Here is a 27,774-nt window from a genome sequence, read left to right as displayed (position 1 = left end):
CTTTAATCTTGCTTTTTTTAATCTGCTGAAAAGAAAACAAGAGCATTTCAATTTCTCTATTTACGAAAAAGGTAAGTGTTCTTTAGGCATACACACAAGACTATAACAACATACCTAAAATCTTATGAGTGTGAGCATGCGTTATATATATTTTGCATTTATTTTAATCTGCTAATTACTTTTTCTTCTTCTTTAGGTCGTAATATTTATCCTCGGAAAATTGGAGTGGTTTTTACATAAGTAAAGGTTCCCATAACAAGCACACACAACCATGGACGTAGATAGGTTCATGCACACAACACAGTCTTGGTTCGTCTTGTTGCTAATCCAAAAAAAAAAAGACAAAAAAAAAAAAAGAAAGAAAAAAAGGGGGTGTTTTATAAGCTGATCTCTTACACATTTGTAAAGTTCTTCATTCAGGAAAGTTCACATTTTTGGGCCAATCAAACTCACTCAAGATTCATTTAGTATTTAATAAATTTTAATGGGCAAACTGTAAACTCCACACAGAAATCTCACTTTTAAAAACTTTTTCATTTCATAAAATTTGCACCAAAGTCAATGCAAAACCAAATAGCTTCTTTTATACTTTGGATATATCTGATTATGCAGACAAGAATTCACACGATGCAAAATGATGAGAATTTTTTTGAAATGAATAAAAAGTTTATTTTTATCCCTAAACAGTGTCAACTTTTAAGGGTAACGGTAGAATGATACCAAAGCGCTAAATGATCAGAGGAAATCAAACTTCAAAAATTCATCCTCACAAATTAACATCTGACAGCATCTCCCAAATCCAAAGTAGTGCTGACAAAAGCTTTGAAACAGTTAATGCTTTCTCTTTGTTTTGTCAAATAATTTCCCCTTTCATACAAAGCATGTGATTTCAGCTCAAATGACAAATCTTATTAAAACCCATGGTTTTATTATTGTCAGGCAATCAAAACCATGCCAAAATTCTGATGCCTGCATGTAGAAATCGAAGTCAGCGGCTAAGTAAGCAATGGTAAGCTTTACAAAAATCTTAGTGCATAAAATGTGAGACATACAGTAAACTGCTGCTAACTGAGTAAGCCTCCACATACTAACTGCTTTCAGTAATACTGGCTTCTACTGTGTTCTTGCAGCCCTGTCTCCTGATCTGCTTCAGAGAAATTGCTAGAGCATTCCAGATGACTGACCTCAACAAATTTATCAAAGGCTTTGTAAAAAAAAAAAAAAAACCACAATCTGTTACCTTTTATTTGGAAATTTTTAAAAGGAAGTAAACATTCCCCCCCCCCTTCCTAAATTCTGGCTGCTTCTACAGATTCTCTAAAACAAATGAAAAACCTGCCCTGAGGACTAACAAAAGTCAAAGTTTGAAGTTTACCCACGCAACTGGCATCACACACAATCTTCACTTTCTCTCACAATCATCCTGGACTTTCTCAAGTGCACCTTGCAACATTAACAAGTGAATCTGGACAGAATGCTGAATATAAAGATTCCAAGATAAAACTTATCAGGCATAATAGTGTGCTCTGGTGAAAACCCCCTTAAACCCACTCTCCCTCCCCACTACCTAGCTAACAGAACTTCCAACCAAGGCTATTCCAGGCACAAAGATCAGGACACTTTCACCGGATTTCTCTTTCCAGTTATTTTAGGAAGAAGTATACAAATTTCCTGTTATAATGACTTTGTCACTTCATGTTTATTATTAGCTACATTCATGTTTCCACCTGACCTTGTTTCTCTATATTCACTTTGACTATTCCTCCCCTCTCATCCCCAGCCTCACACTCACATATCTCGTGTCTTGTCTTAGAACTCTACATTATACTAGCCATCTCTTACCAGTTAGTTCTAACCTAGCTAATCACATTTATACCATTTTTGCTACATAACTGTCAAAATACACCCCTGACACTCTGCTCTATGTAATCATTCTCACTGCACAATAAATATTTTATCAGGACATATTACTGACCATAAACATGGGCCAGACATCCACAATCTTACAATTCTCACACAGCTTGTGTAATAAGCAATGAATGTTTAACACCTGATTAATTAACACACACTCTCCTCAATTCTCAACCCTCTTGCCCATGGTTACTGGAATGGCTTCATAGTCACAACACACAATTTAAATACTACTTTCATCCTTGTGATGCAGTGCTAAAACATCCAACGTTCATAAATTTTTAGCATGCAAAGTGCATATATATGTACATCCTTGGGACCTTAACTGTAAAGGTTTCCATCTGAAGCATGCTTATTTACAGAGAGGATGTGCCTGTAAGCTGACTACACTACTGCTCCATCTTTCACTTCTCACACCTGTACCACCCAATACTATAATGCCAGTCTTGGTGTATCATTTCATGCATAACAAAAGATATGATATAATGAATATGACTTGAAAGATATCAAGTCATTTATAAGTAGACTGTTGATAAATAATGGAATAAACACATCTCATGTCTGAAGCATGAGATATCTCAAGTTTAAGGTACAGCTTTGAATCCAACAGAACATAGCTCGTCTGAAACACAGCGGGACTGAAGTCTGCAGCACAAAGTACCATTAGTCTTAAGACCAGAATACTATATGCAGATCATGGCTCAAGTCTGAAACACATCAGGACTGAAGTGTGCAGCACAATGTAGGTGACTCATACAGGACGCCCTGCAAAATTCTGTGTGATGTTAGAAAACTGCTTCATTCCACTCATGATGTTAGGAAACTGTCTGCTTCATTCCATTCACATGGAATTCCATGTCAAGCCCGGAGTACTGTATGCAGAGCAATGTGCATATAACAGCTAATGCAAAATATGCATGACATGTGCCATACATCACATCTTATAATCTGATCAACTAAACTCATGTCTGTAGTATAATAAACTGTATCTATAAGGTAATAATTATGCTTTGTCTGCAGCATATTAGTAGCATAATAAAACATGCTATTTGAAGCACAATATTGTGAATGTTGTCTGATCTCATATCTGAAACATAATAACCTGATGTTTGAAGCACAATACACCTTGTGGTTCAAGAATTAATGCCAAACAACAAAATGATAATCAACCATGTATACGCTATATAAATATATATGCCCAATGCTCAATCCCTCATAACTGATGAAGACATTGCACATTATTTACTGCAGGATTGTTGTGACTAAAGAAATTACACACCTGCAGCATTTAGTGACAACTGATCCAGTTTTTAAGATGTGGTATTGATTTGTTTTTTCATGAAAGCACCGATGTAATCTTTCAGAGGTTTTATGCTTCTGCTGCAGCTCATGGTTTACATTTGCATCATCATACAGCTTGATGTATGCATTAGCTTTTACATCATTTGTGCCATATGTGATGTTGGTTTCTTCTGTTTGTTGCTTTTATCTACACACTTTTTACAGTTGCATCATTTACACCTACTCCCCATCTCTGTATACATCACAAGCTGTATCATTTACAGCCACTTATCATCTCTATATACATCATCAACTGCATCATTTACACCTATTTTCCATCTCTGTATACTTCACCAGCTGCATCATTTATTCCTTCATAATTTCTTTCACAACTCATATCGGTTGCATTTCCAATGCTAAATGTTTCACAATATAAATTCTGTTGCACCATACAACCTCATGTATGACACATTATTTGCATCTTGTATGTCTGACATCCTTAAAACTTCATACTTGTAGGTATATAAACCTATCCTAACACACCAATAATAAACTTAAACCATCTGTAACACTGCATGCCTAGAGGTTGATAAACCTATTTTATGCTAGTCATCATTTCTGACCTTATCAGCTTACCATCATCTATGTAAAAATACGTTGACTCAAACATGGAATACACATCAAGCATGCACACAATATGACTAGTGTCAAATATACCACACACCCCATGACTACCAGAACATTAACCATACACAACTAATTTCTTGCTGGTGATAACAGCACATTGAACAACCTGGGCAGTATACACAGTTTCCCCACACATGCATTGAGACACCCCATTTCCTTATACAGCCAAAAGCAAACATCTTTGTTTTGAGCTAAAACTTGACATGTATCAACCCCACAATCATCACATTCTCACAATATTGCTCACATTATGCCATAGCTATGCACCATGTCTTAATCACAATACAGTTTACACTTTGTGCTGTAGCTATGCACCATGTCTTCACCACAATACAGCTGACACTTCATGTTGTAGCTATGCACCTAATGTCTGCCCTATTAAACAGCATACTCAAACACACAAGCTTTACACCACTCATTTTCTTCAAAAACTAAAATATGATGAACATATGTCACCTTACCAGCCTAACGCCTGAAATACTCGTTATGCCATCTGTAGCCGCACACTCTTCACCTACAAAAAGCAGTTATAGCAATAGCATCATACACATTTAACAACCTTGCTTATGTTTCTTTCACAGCACCACGTTCCTCAGGTACTCACCTTACTCTGTACTATATCTGTGGCAACTTACCTGCTGTACAGGTCAGCAGCATGAATCACATCACACCTTGGGTCTCACACATTCCACACATATCAGCCATAGCATGTTCCTTGAAACTGTTAGTATCAAATGTTTTGTACTTTGAACTTTATGTCTGAAGTGACAACCACTTCCTCCACAAAGCAACATTTGCCACCTCACCTAAAATGGAGTGCAATATGCAATGTCTTACTCCTTTTCCTTATGCAACATAAAATATCTGCAGCAATTTTCAGAACCAGTTATTACACAATAATCTTGTCTTTATGTTAAACTATATCACCACTGAGTAAATACACAGTCACAAAAGAGCATAACTTTGCCATATACTCAAATATGACTGTGCTGGCTTTTCTGTCACACTTAGTGATGTGTGTGAATGAAAGAAGCAAATCTTTGTAGAAAGATTGGTCTCTCCCAGAACAAGTGGTTTCTTGAAAGGAAGCTTGCGCTGCAGTTAAAGATCACTGAGTATCATCTCAGGGCTGCTCCTCTGCCGTTTTTCTCGGTGATACTTTTGTCTGTTTTTTCTGTCTTATCAGTAGGCTGTGTGGCTGGTCTTGGCTCTGGCAGTTTCAATTCAAATCCTACACCTGAAGCAGTAATAATAACAATCGCTGAATTTATATAGTGCTGTTCTCCAAAGCTAGATTCACCATACTTTACAAAGCCTACTTCCACTTTTAGAAATCCACAAACACAAGGACGTAAAGCAGCAGTTGTCAAGCTTTTACTTGTGATGCCCCCCTGACGAACAAAGGTACGTCTGGGCAACCCCCATAGCCAGCAATGTAAGCTAATTTCACTAATACCGGTATAAGAAACTTTAAAAAAATGATCACCTTCGCGACCCCCTTGTAAGCACGTCGCGCCCCACCGTTTGAGAACCGCGGATGTAAAGACAAGTCAAACCCCTAGCCACTAGAATAAGGGACATCACTCTTATCCTTTAACTGCGATGACAAGATACAATCATGCACTACATCAAATATAATTTAGAAAGAAGGGATGGGTGGCCAAAGAGGAAGAGAATGAGAACTAAAATGTGATAAACGAAAAAAATTTAAGGTACTGATGAATATGCAATAAACAGAGGGCCTCTGAAATTCTCTTGAGTGGAAAAAAGTGTTACAGTCAAAGGTGGTGTTTTGAGAACTGCAGAGGTCTAGGGGTTTACAGATGAAGAGTTTCAACCAATAACACTAGTGTTATCTGGCTTTCACACTGAAGTTCTGTCTTTGGCCAGGATATGCTAATAAGAATGGGTGGGTGTAGAAGGATGCAAATCACATGCAGATGTTTCTTCGAGAAGAAACAAGACCCTTCTGTCACAATATCAATGATGTATCAATCTTCATGGAAACTTTTGCTACACTATGTGAACAACAAGCTTTTATTTTAAATCATCAAATGGCTTTCTCAAACTCATGATTCAAAACAAAAAGTCTCACCTCGCTGTTCCAAAGTCCTCAGCTCTGTCAGGTCATGTTTCAATCTTAGCCGCAGAATGTGCTGCATGAGTTCGTGTCTGAAAGGTCACCCGATAAAGCTGATTTAATGTTGATACTACAGGCTACAATTATATATATACAGTAAAATATAGTATTAAAAAAAAAAAATACAGGGCTTCTGCTTACGCAAAAAATTGCGTACAGTACGCATTAAAAGTTCGGAGGACCCCTTCAATTTTCGTCAATGGGGTCCCATTCAAATTTGGGTGAAGAACAGGGACCCCTTAAAAATCTGAAGAAGGGGTCCCTGGGACCCCAAAGAATTTAGCCTTAGCAGAAGCCCTGTAATAATAGCTAAACAGTGACATACACCTACTGCAGCATTCATATAAAACTGTTGTTTTTGTTCATGCACATCAAATCTACACCTGTCACAGAATATGTAGAATAAAAATAGGCGTATAAAGAATAGGAGATATTAAGCCAGAAGTTTATAAAATTAAATTAAATCCAATAAACTTAAAACTGGCCCTGATGGATTAATGGAGTCAATGAGCAGGTTGCAGAAGCAGAGAAAAAAAAGAGAGCAAACCAATATAATCCAAACACAAACAAGCCTGTTTTACCAGTTTCAACAGAGATTAAAAACACCTTTCTACTCTATATTTATTCAAAATCTCAAAATTTACCTGTGTTCCACATTTGTAATGCCTATCTTTTCCAATTTGATCTCATTCATGCGAATAAGTGTACGTCCTGAAAAAATTTATATCAGCATATACCATCTAATAACATGACAATAATTTTCTAATATTCTAATTTTAAGCCATTTAAAATAAGCTACGCTCAATAAAATTTTAATTGCTTGCTTAAGGAGATAAGACAGCCCATGCAATTTGCTTTTTTGCCATCTTAGGCTAAGACAATTTTCTAAGCTTAACTCTAGTCTTCACTCAAGATTGCCTATGCAACGTAGCCAAAGAGGCTTGAAATAAAATTGTCTAAACAAGACAGATCTAGCTGCATGAATCTCTTTATCAGGATATAAGCTATAGAAACATGAGTAAAAAAAACTGCCATGGGTAAGTGGCATGTTCTTACCGCCCACATCATGTTCTGTCAGCAGATCTCCATACAGCTGGTAGCACAACCCACCATGTTTTCGCCACCACTTGTTGACATCAGCTGCAGACCAAAAGTACAATGGTTTGGGTTTTCCTTTCAGGATTTTCCTGGGGGTCACTGCAGAACCTGTAGCTGGAGCTGTTGTCATACTGCTGCTGTTGGTGCCAATGGCACTTTCTCTGCTTGGCTGCTCATGTAGAAGTGGTGACTAGCAAACGATATCATTTATTTCAAATGCTGTAACATTCACTTCACTTACTAACAAAGTCCCAACTCACTATGCTGCAACTGTGTTTTCTGTGAAGTAAATTAGTATTTCATTTTGTGGCATAATGTTACATTTTCTGGTAATGAGTTGTGCATAACCATGCCATATTTTGGTACATTGAATGACATACTATTTAATGGGTGGAAAATGTGAATAGCACACCACTATAGTACTAATAAATTGCCAAGCTTAGGGTTTGTACTGAATACTAATGAACAGCACTTGCATAACTTAACCTACCATTTCATGAGGTTCAGGTGTGACTTTCTCCTCTCCTTTTCCCATCTCCTTGTCACCTGGAGCCTCAGCACCTTTAGTCTCCATGACAGCTGATTGCAGATATGACTCACTTAGAATCTTTGTACACGTCAAGCAAAACACTGTGAAAACATTCATCCAACAAGCAGCAAGCCAAGTTCTACAGCCAAAAAAGGCAAACACTGTCTAATTAAGTATTCACCACATCCCAGAGCACAGCTAACAAATATGCCTGAAAACATTCAGGATTTTCCTTAGAGGGTACTGCTATTCACTGATGGCTTTATTTGAAATCCTCTACCCAGCATGTGATAGAACATTGTCTGCAGCTTTAAGCTGTATAGCTTGGTGATTTCATGCTGAATTTATTTCAAACTGAAGTTCTATGGCTGCTGTACAAGTAATAGGTAGAACATGGGTGTATCAGTGGAGACTGAAAAATTAGGATAATGAAAGTCTGCTCAAACTTGTTCCAAGTCTGTGGGTTATTTTTTCAGTTTTCACTAATTTAAGATAAGCTTAATTCATTGAAGAATAAGAAATACTTATAAATGGTATACAGCAAGTTGCAAATATTTAGCACAACCTTTTCTCTGATTCTTTAATTCTCAGAGTGGTGGTGGGGAGATGGGGAAATCATCCTGATCATCTTTGAAAAGGTTGATTGAATACATCTACTACAAGTGATCAAGTAAATTCATTATTTAGTAACTGATAATTTGTTAATCCTTTTCTCCCAACATTCCACATCATTCATATCAATGAACTCCAGGGAACAAAAATTACAATTCACTTTCGTCAAGTAGATAAATAATAAGAATCAGAAGAAGAACAATTTGAAGAAATGAAAATTTTTGTAATAATGGGTGCTTCTTCTAATATGGTGCAGTTCTAGGAATTAGGAAAAGAAAAATATGAAACAGGGAGAAAACAAACATTAGATAATCATGAACCCAGACATTAAATGAAAATTAAATTGACCAGTCTAATGAAGACTGGACAAAATATTCTAAAACTATATTCAGGATATCAAAGCTAACAAAATGACATAAGCATATCAATCTGTTAAAAAAAATCTACTATAATGTGTCGCTGTTCAATTAGTCAAATAAAAATAACCAAAAAAGCCTATGATTTGAATAACAATGCCAAAATAAAAGCCTGACTGCCAAGCATGCGAGCTCAAAACTAAAAATACATTTTGGTAAAGGAACACATTTCACATGTAGGCTTACTTTACCATCAGTCTTTCATGGTGAACACTGCACTTGAGATAAAGATTACAAAGTTACTATTTGTGACTTGCCACCAATCAGACAGAGCGAGATTTAAGTTGGAAAGTGAAGATTTTGTATTTTGTTCACTTTTAGAATGTACAGGTTTAGACCTTCCCTTTGATACTAAAACTGTTCTCCTAGTCTTAAAAGCAAATGATTTATAAAGGTTTAAAGTCCGATGGCACAAAGTTGACCTTTATCACCTTACTGGGCCTCTGCTATGAAACTGCTTTGTACGACTTAAGACTTATTTTGTGGTGGCTTGTCACATTTTTATCACCATAGTGTACAATTATCTATTAACTCTTACTCCTAGTGTCTAATTCATTTCCTTTACTTTGCATAAGGCCTATTTTGGAAAAAAAATACTGTTTGTTGTAGCTGTTCATGGCTACTGACAATGCAGTTAATTGATCTTTCCACACTTCCTTTTAAGACAACCAAAAATACAAAGACAATTCTGAAGGTGAGAGAAAAAGGAAAACAATGTAGGTTATAAACACTTGCTTCTCTTCTTGATAGCTTGGTAATTGTAATGAGTGTTAAAGCAATCCTGCAATTAATTATGATCCTATGATTGGCTGTTTAATGTTTATTTTGTAAATATTCCTCGATCTTCCGTATGTCGTTTTACCTTAATGAATCATTAATGAGTAGCTTTTCCTTTCTTATCTTTCTTGAAAAACATTTTTTAAAAAATCTTTTACTATATTACTCTACGCTATCCATGCTGCAATGATAATCTAACTCTGGTTAAACCTGCTTTTAAACAGTGTATTCTGTTTTATAAAGTTAGATGAAATATTGCAGCGAATAAAAACTGTGAAATTTTAGTAGATGCAAACGGAACACGAGAAACAAATGTCAGAAATGGTATGGCAACTGAAAACACCGACTTCACTGGGTTGGCAGCATGACGGAAATTATGAACGAGTTAAAAACAATTAAAACAAATGTTTACAGCAGCAATAACTGAAATGTCTACTGCTACAGCTATGGATGCTTAATTTACACTGACTTGTCTCGGTTTGATTAGCATTTCTTCGGACTTCTGCTTGGCAGTCTGGCAAAATCTGCCCCATAGGTTACGCCCTTGTGAAATCTAGGTAGAAGACCGCTCCGTATGTGAGACCAAGTCATGCAGAATTACAACATTCGTCCATGAATAATAGCAACAGACATGCGATGAGTAAACGGTAGATAACGATACCTAGCTCAATGACCCCATCTCAGCTGTTCCAGAAATGTCAACTTTTCTCCCGGAAGCAGACTATCGCAGCCGCAGCGCCATCTACGTCACAAAGAGACGCTACTCTCGTGGCTTTAGAAAGCGAAAGTGAAACGCGGAGTTCTTTGCGCAGCGTGTGAGACAGTGGGAACAAAACAGTTCGAAATTTAAACATTTCTTGTTGAGTATAAACAAGCTTTCGTTGAGCCCTTTAGAGTAGGAAGGCGAAGGGAACAAGAGAAAGTTCTCAATTTCCTTGGTAATGATCACTGAGTGCGTTGTAAACACCAGGAAAACTTGCAATGATGCAGATGGCATTTATACGTAGTTAACAACAATTCGTAGTCACAACGAATTACTATACAAGTCTGAGGGAAACAGAATAGGTAAGCAGGAAAAGTTCAATGAGAATGATTTTGAACTATTTTATAACCCTAACCCCCCCCCCCTTCCCACTATCATATAGCAGCATCAAACAACGCCTACAATGATAGTAAAGTGTGATCGTCGTTGTACCCTGAAGACTCGCTGGACCGACAATCACTTTCCTGTTAGTTTTAGCGATATAGATGGTCTGCAAAGACATTTATTCCAACCCCTAAAGCGCTTTCTACAAAGGAAAGGGGCCATTCCCTTTTTGGGTTAAACGTTTAATTCCTAGTTAGGTTAATAGTTACTGCAACTCAAGTTGATCAACTCGTCAGTGGGGACGTTCTTTGCAACTTTAAGGAGTGGGCTGTTCGTTCCGTTCAGAACCTACTCATCACCGCTCAAGATAGGCCTTAGTGGAGAGCTTCGTCAATCACTGCGTCTATTCAAGTTCCCCTGACGACTAGTCCTATCAAATCAGGATAACCATTCGTCAGCCAGTACCAGTCAAGGGATATATGTATTTATGTATGGATGTTGCTTACTGTTTTATTATTTTATTAAAGAGGCTACCTCTTTTCCATAGTCTAGCAAGTATCGCTTCGTACAGATTATTCTTCTTTTCTAATGTCTCACAGGTAACACTTCAAATCCACTGTCTTGATCTTCTGGGCTTCTTGAAAATGAGCAGAATGTCGTCGTCTTACATCACGTACGAGTATAAAAATACAAATGAGTGTCTTATACAAACTTTGGGAAACACTCGAAGAAGGAGACTTGACAGACAGGAATCATGTCAGTCTGGCAGGAACTCACATGGATGCTGACGTCTGGAAAGTTTGTGTATCTTGGTATTGGTCCACTTGAGCTGTCGACGGCGGATAATTCTTGTCCCTCCATGTTGATATTTATCCTAGCTATGTTGATATTTATCGTGGTTTTATCTTGTTGGCACAGTACGTGTCCCGACTGACAAAACGTGTAATTTATTTATATAATCACTACTACGGATTTTTCGGTGTCATTTCCTCACTCCTGACAACACTTTTACCACGTTTATCACTCATCACAACACATTTTACCATGCGTGTCACCCTTGACAAGTCGTTTGACCATACTTATTTCATCCATAAAGATCAGTAGCCATAACCGTTACCTTTCCACTCTCACACGCAGACACAGCGTCAGTTACTTCCTGGCCCACGCACACGCACACGCACAGCTCACCTTGTTCCACACTTCCCAGGCCGCCTTCACAGTCGTCTGGTGTTTGAGCCCCTGTCCGGAACGGCTTGAAAAGTGAAGCAACTTCCAGGCTGTGAGAAGCTTTAATTAACCGCGTCTCTAACTGCTGCTAAGCGCCTTAAGTACTACAAGATGTCTCAGTGATTTCCTGGGACTTATAATACCCAACCACTGTACCAGTTCTCGATGAAGTTAGGACAATGACGAAAGCTCGATGTAGCTTGAAGTTTTTAGCCCCCCGTACTTTTTGTTTGGATAAAAAATTCACCCAATGGGTGAAAAGCAGAAAAATTAACATGCGAGTTTCAGATGCCCTGCTACAGTCTCAGGTGGATGGGAGAGAACAAGGAAAGTGGGAAAGTTTCCAACAGTTGACAAAGCCTGTCTGTCCTCTTGGACTGTGTCAGTGTTGTTCCTTTTTCGACCCCTTCACCAGGCAGCCAAACACTGTGATATGAAAGTAACTTGTCAAAGAATGGAAGTAGTTGAAGTGAAGTCCCGATTATCTGAATTGGACTGAAAATAATAGGGAAATGAGACCCCTCCCACCAGATATAAGAAAAGACTGTCTCCGGTAGAGGCCAGTGTTAGATTAACACAATTAACAGTTTAATTTCATATCCGAGCATCCACACAATTTCCTCTCGATGGCTATGTCGATGATCCAAACATCCACACTAAGCTGAATATACTGACAGTATCTCTGCTGGCTTCAAAATACCAATGTTTTTAGCATCCGATCCAAACATTAAATGATAACTCAGTTTCACATCCAAGGTACACCAACCAAAGTGTTTAGTGAAAACCTTTACAAACTTTCACATAGTAGATGAGTCTTCTGTAGTAGTCACCAAATTTCACAAACTGCTACTGAAGTCCTATTTGCATGCATCGTGTGGGTCAGTACAAAGTGTCAGCTCAGCTACTCAGTGTCTTCTTGACCAAAATAAAAGTCCTGCCACCTTAGTTCTGACCTAAACATGCTGCCTCAGTAAATGGTGACAAAGGTCCTGTCATTTACCATGTCATTTACCACTGATCTGAAAGTTCGGCCATCAGTCGGGACCTAATGTCGGGCCTCAGTCTTGGGCTAAACATCCTGTCATCTCACTCAGTCCTGGCAAAATAGTGCCAGACTCATTTAGCTCATAGGTCCCCATCAGGATGGTTTTAAAATTTTCCTACAACGGTGCGTTTGTGCATGTGTGTGTTTTGTGATATATATATATGAGTTTGTGATGTGTGTGTGTGTGAGGGAGAGAGAGAGAACAGGTCTGTGTAGGAGGAAATGACTGTAGAACACTTCCTCCATTGTCGGTTTATCTGAAACTGAGGAAAGTGAGGAAGATGATGAGTAACTTCATAGCTATTTAACAGTGAGAGCAAGGGCTATCGGATAAAATATAAAAGCTGATATTGTTGTAGAGCAACAGGCTTTTGACAGGCTTCGGCAGAATTAAGGGGAAGGCTAATGCTATGGAGCGAAAGAGCAGCACAACAGAAGACAGGCGAAATATTCTGCTTTGTCCGGCATGAGAAACATAGGAATGGTGAATATTATGTACATACAATAAGATATAAGAGCTACTGCACACACACACACACAGTGAACAGAGAAAGAGAGAGCACAGACAGACAAGAGACAAGGAATAAAGCTTTGGAGAAATAAAAGTGCGCTGTCCGTTCGGATTTCGAGTAGGGGTGACCGTGTGATTTGTTGTCCAAAGGGGAAACAAATTAAGTTCATAGTTCGTTTGGTGTTCGGAGGCTGATGACGACCGTGATTTCACGCACGCACGCACGGTTTAAGGATCTAGTGTCAGTGGTGATGGGTTGGGAGGTGCCTGAGGAAGCCCATCCGGTCCCGGAAGTCTCCCTCACGTGTAGCTGTCAGAAGGTGGTGTTGGCGAAGTGTGGGGGGAGAGAAGGGGTAGGGGCATTCCGGTCTTGCATGTTGCCCTGACGCGTCTGACCTCAGCTGCATGGACACCCTGGGTGTGGGTGTTGTGCCAGGATGGGCGGTCGAGGGCAAGGTCTTTGAGGGTGGGTGTAACGTTGTCTTTGTAGCGCCTTTGTTTTTGCCCTCCGACTGTGTGTTTGTCCAGGCACTTCTCCATAGACCAGCTGCTTCGGCAGGCGACTGTCAGACATGGACATGTCCAGCCCCATCTATCTTGCGATCTCAGCAGACGGGTATGGATGCTGGGAATACTGGCGCTCCTCAAAACTAAGCTGGGAATGCCATCTTGCCAGCGGATGTAAAGCAGACAGTGGAAGCAGCTCACGTGGAACTGGTCGAGCTGCTTGGCGTGTCTGGTGTACATGGTTCAGTTCTCACTGTAGAGTGGGGTGGGGAGGACAACTGCCGTCAGACTTTCAACTTGGTGGTAAAGGTTGAAACAACTATGCTCACAAATGTTCCTGAGAAATCTGCAGAAGTAGGCACTTGCGTTGGCAACTCTTTTGTTGATCTCCACATCGACGTTTGCTCTGTTGGAGAGAATTAATGATGCCAGTGTTGTAAAGTGTTTATCTGCCTTTAGGTGACATCCCTTCACTGTCATGTGCAGCTCCCGGAAAGGCTTGCCACGGGGAGGCTAGAAGTACTAGCACAATCAAGGTTCCCCGACTCGCTTCTTTGATCTAGATATGCTGAGATTACTCTATGAAATTAACAAACAGAAGCAAGAATTGTTTGCAACAACAGGTTCAGTGATACTTTATATTCCTAAAGCTATATATACAGAGAGAGATTTCAATTTCCTTTCATGGATAGAGGTTTCGTGCCACCTCTAAAAGACAGACATTTTACTCTGTGGGTTTGATGTGTGCACTCAATGTCAGCAAAACAAAACTACAACAAAAGATATCCTCACTGACAAGTCTTTTACATCAAACAAACAGCAGCTCCTGCAGCTTTGATCAAGGAATCTGAACGTGACAATACAACCTTTAACCTCCTAGCAGCTCCGAACGGGCGATATTTCTGAAATAAACCCCAAACAATCCAAGTATTCATCCAGCTTCTTCTGAGCGAAAATAGAAAACTTTAATTATGTGACGCACGCGCTGTGTGGATCGTTTGCACTCTGACGTGTGAGTTATTACCTACATCAGCCTCCAATATTCCCCCCCCCCACCTATCGCAGGCTTTTCTCGCTTCCGGTACAACTCTTCTTTTTATGGCCATAATGTCAGGCTGACCTGCTGGAACACAGACTTTATGGGCTGGAACTTGGCGACAAGCCGACTACAGGTGCACACATAGGTGGTTCAAACGATTTTTTGTTCCGTGTTTGCTATCTATAAATCTGAAGCGAGAAGAAAAAGTGAGTTTGTACAGTTGATGGTTTGTGAGAAAGTTTAATTTGGCAAACTTTAGTATTAATAAGTTACTAATGGTCAGCCATGTGCTACACCAAGACACTCTTGCAAGGCATGCTAGCATGAGGCAGAGAGAGAGAGAATGGGGAGGGGGAAGCAATGAAAAATGGTTTATATACAGTGATGTATATAAATATGTATACCACAGTTTTGCTGGTCTAGCAGAAGACAGACCCCGTGGCATCCCTGCCAGTAGCCTCGTCTCTCACATTTTCCCTCCCACCACCTAAAAAGGGACTAAAATGATCTGTAGAATTGCACTCTTGCACCTGAACTGATGTTGATTTGGTAAAAGTTATGGAACTTGAACTCGAGCTTAATAAGCACTCAGTGTTTTAATCTGTGAAGATATTTTTCCTTCGCATAGAGGCTGGTGTAACCACTACTGTTAGTGTCACTAGACCAGACATAACACAATGTTCTTCTCACTGTTCGAAGTTCAGCCTGACATGTCCACTATTTCCAAAGAGGAGTGATCCATATTTACACCTCGTCACTGAATATTTACGGATGGTAAGTGGGTAGAAAGAAACACGAACAAATTATTCACGTGAAATCTGCCCTCGGCAATTCAGTCGCTCTCAGCCCTGACCTTCAAAAAAAAAAAAAAAAAAGGCGAACCGATCTACGTGGAGCCCCCGACAGTGCCTGCGCTTCTGAAGAAACACCAGGTCGGGGAATGGAGACCAAAAGAAAAAACAAAAAAAAAACAAAAAAAAAACAAACAAAAACAAACCAAAAAAAAACAAACCTGGTTATCCTGTGGGAGTGGGTATGGGCAGGGAGTTGGCACCACTGACTGATCATAGAAGTGTGTGGTTGGGATACCCTGCTTGTGACTATTCATGGGATCTCGTGTGACATTAGCTTGCAGTATTTGTTAATTTAATTGATTATGTAGATGTTTAAGCAAAAAGTACGAAAGTGGACGATCCAGGTGCAGTGCGTCCCACCTCCAGAAACTGTTGAGCAAAACTGATTGAGTACTGCTGGTCTGGAAAGACTAGCGAGCGCTACTTGATTGATTAACTTTGTAAGCTATCTTTAGATGGTGCGGACAGAATGCAAATAATGCAAGTATATCTCCATTGGATTCACATCAACAAACAACATTTTGGGGTCTCAGCTGCCGAACGACTTACTGTAAGACCGCTGTACACACCCGACAGAACAAGAGACAGGGGAGACTACCTAACACAGGGAGCAGAGACACGTCCCGATGGCCTCCTCCTGACTACAACAACCTCCTCAAATATTTCCCTCAAAAACAGGACCGGTGCTAGGTAACACTGCGCCCCTCAAATCCCCACTTATAACAACCTAGTAATTAATTTATGTGTGCTGGTAATCAAATTAAGGCTTAATTTTCACTCTGCTTTTTTTCTGTTTTGAGCTGTACGTGTTCTTTATTCCGATTAGTGAAAACTGCAAAATCATGCTCAGTGGTGCCATCCTAACCAATCATTCTTGTAGCGTAATGTTAACCTGTAGATAATTGTGAACGACACTGTAGATGCTGTACAGTGTCTTCATAAGTAAAATTTAAACTCGTTAAGTAATACTAATTGTTAATAAATTTAAACAGAAGCGTGAAATTGAAAAAAATATATAGCAGTCATGTAAGCTGTAACCTACAAGAAAAACCCTTTTAATATCTTTGTGGATGATGCATTACAAACCAAAGTTTTCTTGGCGCCATCTTTGTGTGAGGGTGGTGCACATCTCCTGTTTCTTTCTACTTTATTTTCCCCTCAACCCTCATATGTATGATATGATATCAGGTACCCATTGACGACGACGACAACTATAGGTAGGGTTCGCTGCGCCACATGGGTGTCGAACCGGCGCGTCTCCTGCCCGGGTTCAGATGCTAGTGCTTATAACTACACCAGAACAATCATGTCCACAATGCTCTAACATCGTTCATCGGTTTAAAAAAAAAAAAGAAAAGAAAAATAGACTCAGACCATTTCTGCACTTTTATCTCTCTTCCTCCCCTCCTCCCCTTTAATGCTTGTACCTTCGGCAACAGCCTAGTCGCCCACTGGTAGAATGGGGCTTGCACAAAATTATGATATACAACATACTATAGGGCTTTCTTTCTAAACACACACACACAGAAGAAATACAGGAGAAAGAAAACAGTGGTCGGTGTAGCAACCTAAATTAGTCCACGAACAGTTTAGCAGTGAGCAGTGAACTCATTGGTAGAAGAGCATGTATCATATGTGAAGTATGAAAAAGATAATGTACTCACTTTAGTCCTAACTGTCAAACTGTATTTCACATCCTTATATAAGCGGGCCCAGACAACACCTACAAGAACACATTAAGTCAGCAGCCACGGCCAGTAGGAAGCAAAGGCGGTTAAATTGTTTATAGTGTTTGGGTCTAAGGCCGTGGCCCAGATAAAACTTCAAGAGTAAGAACCAGGAAGATGTTTATTCTTAGACCTTATACAGATACTCGAAGGTAGATAAACATCTGGCCAAAAAAGAAAACAATCAATCCTCACCCCACTCCCTTCTCTTACACATTTCACGCTGCTCTGTAAATCCCACCTCCCCCGGGGCCATAATAATTCTGTCAACAACACGACTAGCTACGTGGACAGAGGGTAGTTCTAAACTCCATCCCGAAGCAACCAGTAGGCCAGTAAGAAAAGTCTAAGCTGAAGTACGATACGTATAAACAGTCCTATCATACACAGTATTAAGATGGCTACTTACTGTCCACCTAGCGCTCACAGGCAGCGGACCGTTGTTACCACGTGACTGTCAACACTCACTACCAGCAGATCATCGTTACTGTGGGCAAGCAAGGCTCGGGCAAGATAAAGAAAAGAATGTAAGGTGATAACGATGATTGACAGACACACCGTGGAGAGCGGAAGAGGAGACCCTAGAAGGAAGGACAAGGAGAGAGAGATTTGAGATTGACAATGATAGATGGCTGGGGAGAGGGGGAAGACGACAAACATCGAGACACAGAGAGAGGAAATGGGCAATGAGAAAAAAGAAAGTGGATGCTTACAATATCAATGGACCATAGGTATGCATAGACCGTTCAGAAGGGGTATCAATATATTCCTGGTGTTAAGATGTGGAAAAAAAACCCTGAAAAGAAGCCAAGCTAGTGATAAATTACATAACACAAATGTCCTCTTGTTGTTATAAAAATATAAGAAATATTCTAGAAAAGGAACAATGTGATGCATAAATAACCCTAACACTAACCCTAACCCAAAGACTGCAGATTTATCCCAGAGGGCAATAAGAAGCAGCTTTATATGGAAGCACACCACAACAATAATGTACTACAAACAAAGCAGACCCCATACAATGGTGATTCAGGCTCGCATATGAGCTACATTTAAGTGGCGACGACTGTAAATATCAAAGGCAAGTGCTTTTGTCTGAATAACTATTTCAGAGGGTGTAGACTGTAGAGCTTTGGGTCGCTCCATGCTTGCTTCTACACGAGTGTCTAGATATCAAGAACTCAGTGCTTGGGTGACTACTTGCATACTTATGGGAGATATGTATTATTTTATTCTGCCTCTTTCTTCGTGGGCTTGCTCCACTACTTCGTAAAAACTTTCTCTGTTCCACTGATTGACGACCTTGTGTCCATAGTAGTTATTACTATTATGGTATCTTCTTGTTCTTGTAAAGCGCTTTGAGACAACGTTGAAAGACGCTATAAAAATCAATTATTTGAACCACCACCACCAACAACAACAACAACAACAACAACAGGTTTTATCCCAAGTGTTCAGTGTTTTTAGTGATTAAATGAGCAGGCTACATGTATACACGCCTAAATTCTGTAGACATTAATGGTTAGAAAGCGACTTAGTATGAAATGATTGGGTATGTCCAGAAATGTTGTCATGTCACTGCCTGAAAGTTGACAGATTACCATACCAGACTATGAATGTTGTATTAGGCCACGTTGTCCATTGTCACTGCCTGACAGAAGCAATGGCAGACGCAAGATTTTGAAGTATGGTGTATGAAGCTAGTGTATATAATACCTTTACCTGGCACTTGACACAACAGGTGTGACAGACACAGGTTACTAGACTCTGGCCTATATCCTCCACAGATCAGGTTTTGTAGTGTCCTGAACACTTATAATAACAAAAGTACGAGGACTAATTTCTGCGATTTGTTGAGTGTTCTACCGAGTTAAATACATTAGTATTGGACTTCGGTTTAAGCATCCATGAGACCGAATTTTAAAAAAAAAATACTTTGTAGTTGAATTACAATTCTCCTCTCATCAACTTTAATGCACTCAGATCTGCTGCCCACACTGGGTGAGATGTCTTACATCAACATATGACTTCTTGTCCATGATCATTTTTATTGTCCATGTAAAATCACGTTTCTTGATACAAAAATTTGATGTCCACTTGAATATAGCCATTTCGTCCACTACCAAAGCCAGTGTATTCTGGTCACAGAGCACTTCCCTACTTGCTGCTCACAGTCGTTCAGTTGCTTCCCACAGACTTATTTCCGGTGACTCTACTCCGTTCACTTGCAACGAGTGGGAATAACATGGCCAGCCACTCACTTTGTTCATCTGATCAGTTCATTTATTCAGCTCTCAAGAACCCATGCACTAATGAATTCACGCACGTATGCAAGCCACGCTCGCGTGCACACACACACATACACACCAATGCATCAACACGTTTAACTACGTATGTACGTGTGCGTGCATGCATGAGTGCGTGAGCGAGCATTAATCTGCAACGTTTGTTGTGGAGCGAACTGTCGTTATGGAGACACATAAACATCGTCCCACAACAGAGAACAGGTGTTGTCTTGAACCACCCGCCCACTTTTTTCACAAAACGAAGCAGTTTATCTACTTGTTTACCCCACAGCCAGTGTCTCGCGGCAAACTATGCACCCGTACGGTTGACCAGATCATAACGGGTAGTTCCCCACCCCACCCTATGCGTCCAACTCTGAAGGCGTCCAAAGAACCAGTTTTTTTTTCTCGGAACCGGCAGGCATCTAATTACCTGTCGACGTGGAGCGCCCCCACCCACTGTGCCCCTTATCTTCGTCAGCAGCATGGCGCACGCGCACCAACATCCGGAAAAAGCTCTGGCTTACTCGCCTCCCATATCTTGTTCACAAACACCTCCGACCCCCGCACTCGCTAGACGTTAACCCTTTCGCTGCTCCTCGATACCGTCAGCATGGGATGCAACAGCAGTAAGACGACGTCGACAGCTGAAAGGACAACACCCTCAGCCCCTGCAGGAGGGTCAGAAAAAGGGACCGGGCAGGTGGAAGAAGATGGTAGGATTTGTTTGAGCTTACTCCTATAAATAATTGGAGGCCAATTTAATTGTTATTATACTAAATCGAGCTGCATCGCCGTATCAACATGTTTTGCTTTTCTCTTAGTCATTATCTTCAGCACAGAGTAGTTCTAGCTGCCACTTGGAACACTTGCTGGAAGTATTTTAAGAAATGTTCCACTTCTCATCTCGACATTTTTCATTTTCCTTGTTCTCTATATCGTGTTAAACGACCAAACATGTCGGCAAGCAAAGTCTCATATATCTCAGAAAGACTTCGCGTCGAGAACTTGCTAGAACTCATACTGATTAAGTATCTGCCACAGTATCCCCTGATGAGACCTCGAATTAAATTCTTGTGTTCCTCTGCTCTGCTTATGAAAGACAGTGATCTATTTCTCCACAATTTTTTTAAAAAAATACACCTACTGCTATATCTTTACCATTTGTCCATGCTATTCTGTTTGTTTGCTTTTGGGGTTTTTGTGCTTTTTTTTGCTGAGTTTGAGTTTCCCTGCGCAAGACTATGTGAACGCGTGCATGTCTATGACACTGTCTTGCTATCTCAGAATGTCCTCAGTTCTATGCCTGTGAAACTATCTCAGAATACCCTTAGTTCTATGCTCTGTTCAAGCAAAGGCTTATGAAAAGTCAACAAGTTCAAATAAGAATTAAAGAGGAAGGGTAAGATAGGCCAGATCAAGGAATGGGATGTCTTGTCAAACGTCGAGGTACACGATCGCTTGTCAAAGCCTGATGCCTGATTAAATATCATGTAGACATCCTGACTTCGCAGTGACTTAAACGCTTGCTAAGCCTCTCTCACCTGACTGTAGCCCTAGTCTTCATCGCCTGTAAAAGAAGCATCTCTAGAAAGAGGACATCACGATGTGAAACAGTAGATAATCCATCGCCATCCGCATGGCCGTTGACTTCACACTCACCCAGTCTATGACAACATTATTTACATTATATAGTCGTTAGTGCCTCATCAGTCAGGGTGGAACTTGCCCTGCTTACCCCACATAACTTGAGGACTTGCAAGTACCTGGCTGGCAGTGACCGATCAGCGTCTCCATATAACTTTTTTCACCCCTTTTCGCGAAGAAAGCACGCGCGCATTATCCACATATACATAAACAGCTGACAGGTCTACATGGGAATTGGTCAAGACTCCTGTAGGGACAGACACCGTTCTCTTGTTTTCCGACACAAGATAGATGTGAATGGTGTGTAGCGTGTGCTAATACTATGAGTATATATATGAGTGTCATAAATATTCTTTAAAGTAGTGTATTTTGTGTAGAGATTTTATATCCGCTCTACTAGCTGTTAGGCTTTTGAAAGGTCAGGTAAGATTCGACCTTTTATTAACCCTGTGTTTGACACATGAGATGCTAGCAGCTTTCCCAGGACCGCCAAAGCCATGTCTTTCTCACCTGCTCCAAGAAATGTACGTGGTAGTTCGAAGGTGAGAGGGGGCGAGGTCATCGCCACGTGCTCGTGAAGCTCGTCCACCTGTACTCAAGCTATAAATAGGTTGACGCCAAAGAGCGCATACAGGGAGAGCACTGCGAGGGAGAATGTTGCCGTCGTCATGGCGACTGAATACATGTGCTGACAAGTCTCGCGAAGACTCAAAGCAAGGACAGCACAGCACTGACAAAGAGTTGTACTATGTAGGAAGTAATCTGAGAACCCTGTGCAGACAGTGGCCGCTGTTCAGCCCTCTCAAAGCAAATTAAATAAATCGAATAAATGTCTGGCCTGCACCTCGCACGAGACAGCGGGTCCTTGAGCAACGTTCACCTGCTCGCCCCCATCACCCCTCAGTGAAGGTGTGCAGCTGACACCAGGTGAGGGCTGTTTATGTTTTGTTGTTGCTAAGATGCATCAACCAGGAAGTCGAGACAGCTGCCATGGCGGTTGTTAATTCCGTATTAATAGACGGAAAAAAGGTGAAAAGTGTCCCGATTGTCCTGAGCCATCTTTGCTCTTGGTTTGCTATTGTCAAACAAAAATGAACGACCTAAAATAGTGAAGCTTCTTCCACGTAAATCTCGTCCACTTATAATTATGTGTATGCAACCCTTTCCTCAACAAATTAGGGATCTTTTATTTAGCTTTAAATGAACGATGATAGAATACATACATATATCAAAACATATTTTATATATATTTAAGCATATAGAGGCCGCGGATGCGCATACATATACATGGGTGTGGACATCTGTGTAAATATGTATGTGTACGAATGTACGTGCATATAAACATGTACGCACTCGAATATGTAGCGAGTCCGTATGAGCGTATCGCCATGTAATAAATGCATAAATATATGCTCATTTGAACATATGCATAAAACTTAGGATTCGTAATATATCAGAAGAACCAGTAGCTCTTGAATTGACTCCCACGGAAAAACCACAACATTTCTCTATGTTTGCTATGTTTGTAACCAACAAAATGAATTGTCGGTACAAACTGTTGCTAGGTCTCTTGGGGTCGTGTGAGGCGAAGGGTGGGAAAAGGGGGAGAGGCGAAAAATCTCTGTGCATGATGTGTGATTATGCTACCCTTATCACCTCTACACTATTTTAACAACTTTCACAGCATATATTTGAGGAACGAAGGGTGGTGGTGGTGCTGACATGGAGCTGGGTTCACAGACAATCGCTCTAGCTGGGTGCTTATAGAATTAAGCAGAAGGCCACAAATCCAGCTGGAGGTTATACAGTGGCAGTTTAGAAGACTAGCAGCCAGATATTGCGACTGTGCTAGTCAGGTAAATAGCGAAAATGTTCCTCTGGCATGATGATTGCAACTAATTTTGAAGTGTGGTTACAATGATGTCATTGAGAAAATTTACTGCTTTACAAACTTGACCGAAGGATCAGTTTGCTTTTACGACCTTTATTAATAAGGCTTCTGAAAGCGGGCATGCTGAGGTGGCAATGGTGGAGGTAGTGGTTTCGAAAGAAAAAAAAAGGTTCGGTACTTTTTTAAAAATTTAACTCGTCAAACCGACAATTAAGCTCACAGTTGCTAGTATTCTAGCAGAACGTACATAAAGGATTCCATGGGTTTGTCACGAAAATGCATCGTATTTTTTAAAATTATTTTTTTGGGGGGTAAAAAAAGGACTCAAGGATTCTAATTTCTTGTCACTGAAGCCCTTGGACAACGGAAGCGCGTTCGGGCACATATTAATGAGATGTAACCATCGGCGATCCTACAGTTTTGTGATGGTACGGTATTTGAGATTGTAACTCATAGGCCTGTATCTCCACAATGGAACAGAGTAACATTCAACTAATTAGCTTCATGTGATAAAACCCACTTATTCGAAAATAATCTTGGCACTTATACCTATGTATAAAACAAATACTTTTGTACCGGTGTCTGTACAAACGCAGTCTTTCGCAAACTTTCTTTTAAACGAAGACATCTTCCTGGCTGCTGACAGCCTGACAATATAACTATTCACACACACACACACCGACTCACGCACTAGCGTCGGGCATCATGTCTGACATCGCGTGTTTTCGTCGCGAAAATAGGGGATTTTTATTTTGCTTTCTTTGGATTACAGCTTTTATAGAGCCCTACCTGTATTTGTAAACCTATTCCTTGCAAGTTGCAAACTTAACTTCACCTTTTTTCGCCCACTCATCGTTTGACTCAAGCGACGTTTCCAACTCACAACCACCACCATCAGCTGACGACGATCGCAGGCTCTTGGCAACGGTCTGTCACAACAGCAAAGTTCAGGTACCTCTCACAGATAGCTGCACTCCTTTATTTTAATATTAGGCAGGTTGGATTGACCAAAAAGCTTCAAAGCCTCCTATTGATCCCTTCTCCCTATAAATCCTGTCGCCATTTCCTGTTTTTCTTAGAGTTACAAGCCCTGTATTTTTCTGTTGCGATAATTCTGCAAGATATCCATCTCAACATTTCAACAACTAAGTGGAACATACACTGTTATTAGTTTTTGCACACGACTGCTTGTTTTAAAAGTACATTAAGCTAACCAAAGGCATACTCACAGTGATAAGGCTACAGACATAAACATTTTGATCATGCACGAGAGAGAAACTGTCTCTTCAATATTAGGGATGAAAGGGGTGGAATCTTGGAAAAGAAGAATTTAGAATCGGTGCAGCGATTATCCTCACCAGCCCCTCCGTCACTGTCACAGCTTGGGGAGGCGAGGGTGGTGGGGTGTCACGTGCGGCAGAGAACTCCATAATATGTACCGCACCACAGCACTGACGTTCTATTCCTTCTCTCCATGCTATACTGTATTTTAGTATTATTTCTATTCCTTCTTTCCATGCTATACTTGTATTTTAGTATTATTTCTATTCCTTCTCTCCATGCTATACTTGTATTTTAGTGTTATTTAGTGTTACTTGTCATACTATACCTGTATTTCAGTGTTAGTACTATACCTCTATAAGTAACACAAAAGTGGTCAGAAAACATCAGTGACCCCATCGAGAGTCAGAGGGAGGGTGGCGGTGGAGGGCCTGAAGCTTACTGTCTGTCCACCCTTTCTCCTGCAGGTGGACCTGTAGACTGGCTTTGGTGCAAATGCTTTTGTAGCTGCACTGGCGCCGATGTCTCTCAAGATGTTAAGCGTTAAGGACGGAGGCTTTTACACGCCAGACAAATGCAGATAATAAAACTGTTATCAGGCTGTCAACAGATTTCGATGACCCAGAGAAAAGACTTTCACGAGACGACGGAAGAGATAAAGGTAGCAGCGGGAAACACTAGCGGGCTTTTGTGAGAAAGTCGTAAAGACAGTCAGTGCTTGTGGTCGTGAACACAAACAGCATGTCGATGGTTGCTGACTTATGTCACTGTACTGCAGGTGGGTATGTGGGTGCCGTGCAGATGATTGTGCTGGGGGTTGGTTTGTGGGTGCCGTGCAGATGATTGTGCTGCAGGTGGGGACGTGGGGTACCGTTCAGACAACTGTGTTGCACGTGGGGATGTCGGGTACCGTTCAGATAGTGATGTAGCCTTATTGCTGGCACAATGTAAAAGTCTAAGCAACCAACCATGTTCAGATCACTGTTTTGCAGGTGTGTTTTAGGCACTGTTCAGATCACTTTTGCATGCTGAGGGATGAGGATACTGCACACGGCTCCTCATAAAGCACGCTTACCTAGCCTGATAGCTTACCCGGGGAGGATAAACCTGACAGCGGTTAAAACCTTTCATTAAAGGCCTTAATCCCGTTTTTCCATCCGGTAATTTATCAGAGGGAGCCTGGTACATATGCGGAGTTTGGGATTAATCGGTTTGTAACAGAAGCAAATAAGTATGTCATCTGTATTACTGTATATTTTCTCATGGAGCATTCGTCAGGGTGATAAAATTTAACCGTCTGAAGTTTCCTCTTGTTTTCAGAAATGCTTTTCCTGTTTCTCGTTTCTGTAGATTCCCCATTCTACCCTTGAGCAAACAAAGACATGCCACCTCTCACCCACTTAAATTCCCGCTATAACTTCAGCTATTCAGTGGCTCAAGGCAGTCTTTCGAGTAAACATAACATGCAGTTCCCAAGTTAGGGTTGTTTGCGAGGGATGTGAATACGAACCTAATGGTCAGGGAAACAAGGCACTGTGCTGCATGCTGGGGGTGGAGAAATTGGTTTATCAATACGTGGCCGGCAGATTCCACCCTCATCACTTCTCATGTTAACTGATGGCGAGCTCCATGTTGCAGGTGGCGGTGCAGGTGCTGTCCCAGCCGCTTCCGAAGTAGAACAAGGGGCGGACTAGCAATAGTTGAACGTCAGGGTGAGTTGCCATCACTGTATTAATTAAAGTTTCACAAATCTACAGCTAGTGATACTTGCAAGTTTGAAAGCTGCAAAACAGTAAGAGAAGACATACTTCATTAAGTGTCTGAATGCGGGCTCGGGCAAGAAAGAGAAACTCGAGCTAGATCAGTGGTTGCCAAAAATAAAATGAAAACATATCAGAAGTTTGCATCAGCTGTAGCCATTGTCATTAACATATCTGATTCTTAAACATGCTCTGTTGTGAATGTTGATCATTGGTAGGAATATTTTGTTGTTTGCAGATCGACTGGCGAATTACATACAGATCCACAGTGTGAAAAATAATTGGTCTGTGATATGAAGGTTGCCTTTTCGAAGCAGCACTCAGAATTGACTGGCACTCTGGCTATGCATGCATGTCATGACTTGCAGTTTTGTGCTGGAACTGTATATTACTTAACTTCTCATTACTGCTATATTTCTATGCATAACTCATTTTGAGAAAGAAAAACCAACAGTATTTTAGAGAACAGTATTAAGATAGATCAGATTATTTATTCACGGGTTGTTTCGACGTGTTGAATATGTTGAAGATCTTTATGTAGTGTACTTTGTTTCCTTGACATTATCATGTCAATTGGCTTCAGTCAATGGATCAGTAGGCATTCACTTGTTATACAGTGTTGATTAAAAGATTACCTTTTTGTCATAGCCAAAAGAATAACATATCACTTAATTTTGTTAATACCATTTACAATTTATAAAGTAAAAAAAAAAACAGAACAAAAGTATGAAATATTAACTTCTGTCTAGTTGGGTTGAGTGCTGTCACATGTTTGGGAACTAGCAAGGCAGTGTTCACATCCAACACTTAAACTTCTGCAATATCATCTAGCTCATATTGTTTTTATATTTTTTATATAATCATGGTAACAAAGTTTATAGTTTACTTAACTGCTTTTAAGTTTCCAGCACAGAGTGAAGGTACACTGTTTTGTTAAGGTAATATTTGTATGTTTACTCAACGTTGTTAAGTAATTTAAGTGACAACATGGTTGTGAAGTTCCTAGGAAGAAACAGTAAAGAACTACTGGAAGAACATGGACATATTTCTGTCAGAGATTGCATACTTTGGATGACTGAGAGAGACAGAGAGGACTGACCTGTATTTTTTAGGCCATCAGTTGGGGCTTAAAAGAAGCACACATCTACATTCAAGATGAAAAATTGCATAACTGACAGCAATTCATGACATAGAAAATATAAAATATGTTGCCTGTTAGCCAGCATAAAACCAGTAAAAGCCAAGATGTATAATCAGCTGACAGACCTCCGCTGAAACAAAAAGAATAGAATTTAAGATTTCTAGACTTATTTTGAGACAAAACTGACAAAGTTTCTGATTACGATTGCTAAGGTTGCTGACTTTTTCATCTTGAGTTAGTACCAGAAAAGCGATGTCTGATTTGTCTTGACCATTAGGTCAAGCCAAGAGCTTTCACAAAGCATGGTCAACTGCCTATGAA

At 40.3% G+C, this 27,774-nt stretch overlaps 1 protein-coding gene and 1 long non-coding RNA gene across 13 annotated transcripts; one reads left to right on the top strand and one right to left on the bottom strand.

The window, feature by feature from the left end:
• Positions 1 to 41: 41 nt before the first annotated feature.
• LOC112573125 (sterile alpha motif domain-containing protein 12-like) lies at positions 42 to 17,896 on the bottom strand. 12 transcript variants are annotated; one of them, XM_025253185.1, is made up of 6 exons: positions 17,858 to 17,896; positions 7,608 to 7,696; positions 7,076 to 7,307; positions 6,664 to 6,730; positions 5,975 to 6,051; positions 42 to 5,116 (listed from the first exon to the last, which is right to left on the bottom strand). In XM_025253185.1, exons 2-6 carry the CDS (start codon positions 7,689 to 7,691, stop codon positions 4,998 to 5,000), a joined length of 579 nt encoding a protein of 192 aa, XP_025108970.1. In that variant the 5' UTR covers positions 7,692 to 7,696; positions 17,858 to 17,896; the 3' UTR covers positions 42 to 4,997. The 12 variants fall into 12 exon arrangements, with proteins under 12 accessions (XP_025108970.1, XP_025108973.1, XP_025108968.1 ...); XM_025253188.1 differs by lacking the exon at positions 17,858 to 17,896 and adding an exon at positions 17,386 to 17,593 and having other exon boundaries at positions 7,076 to 7,286; XM_025253183.1 differs by lacking the exon at positions 17,858 to 17,896 and adding an exon at positions 17,386 to 17,575.
• A 2,363-nt stretch (positions 17,897 to 20,259) lies between these two features.
• On the top strand, positions 20,260 to 27,353 carry LOC112573568. Its single transcript, XR_003101255.1, has 3 exons — positions 20,260 to 20,449; positions 26,191 to 26,264; positions 26,551 to 27,353. It is a non-coding gene; the product is annotated as an uncharacterized LOC112573568 (long non-coding RNA).
• Positions 27,354 to 27,774: the final 421 nt, after the last annotated feature.

This window comes from Pomacea canaliculata, linkage group LG10 (assembly GCF_003073045.1).
Source record: "Pomacea canaliculata isolate SZHN2017 linkage group LG10, ASM307304v1, whole genome shotgun sequence".
In the NCBI taxonomy this organism is placed as follows: Eukaryota; Metazoa; Mollusca; class Gastropoda; order Architaenioglossa; family Ampullariidae; genus Pomacea; species Pomacea canaliculata.
This window is presented reverse-complemented; position numbering and strand designations above follow the sequence as displayed.

Excerpts from the sequence above, each read along its gene's own strand:
- LOC112573125 (XM_025253177.1), bottom strand. The coding sequence starts at position 7,763 with ATGAATGTTTTCACAGTGTTTTGCTTGACGTGTACAAAGATTCTAAGT. Across the intron at positions 7,308-7,607 it reads CACCTGAACCTCATGAAATG|TCACCACTTCTACATGAGCA; the intron begins GTAGGTTAAGTT and ends ATCGTTTGCTAG. Across the intron at positions 5,117-5,974 it reads GAGGACTTTGGAACAGCGAG|GTGTAGGATTTGAATTGAAA; the intron begins GTGAGACTTTTT and ends TTACTGCTTCAG.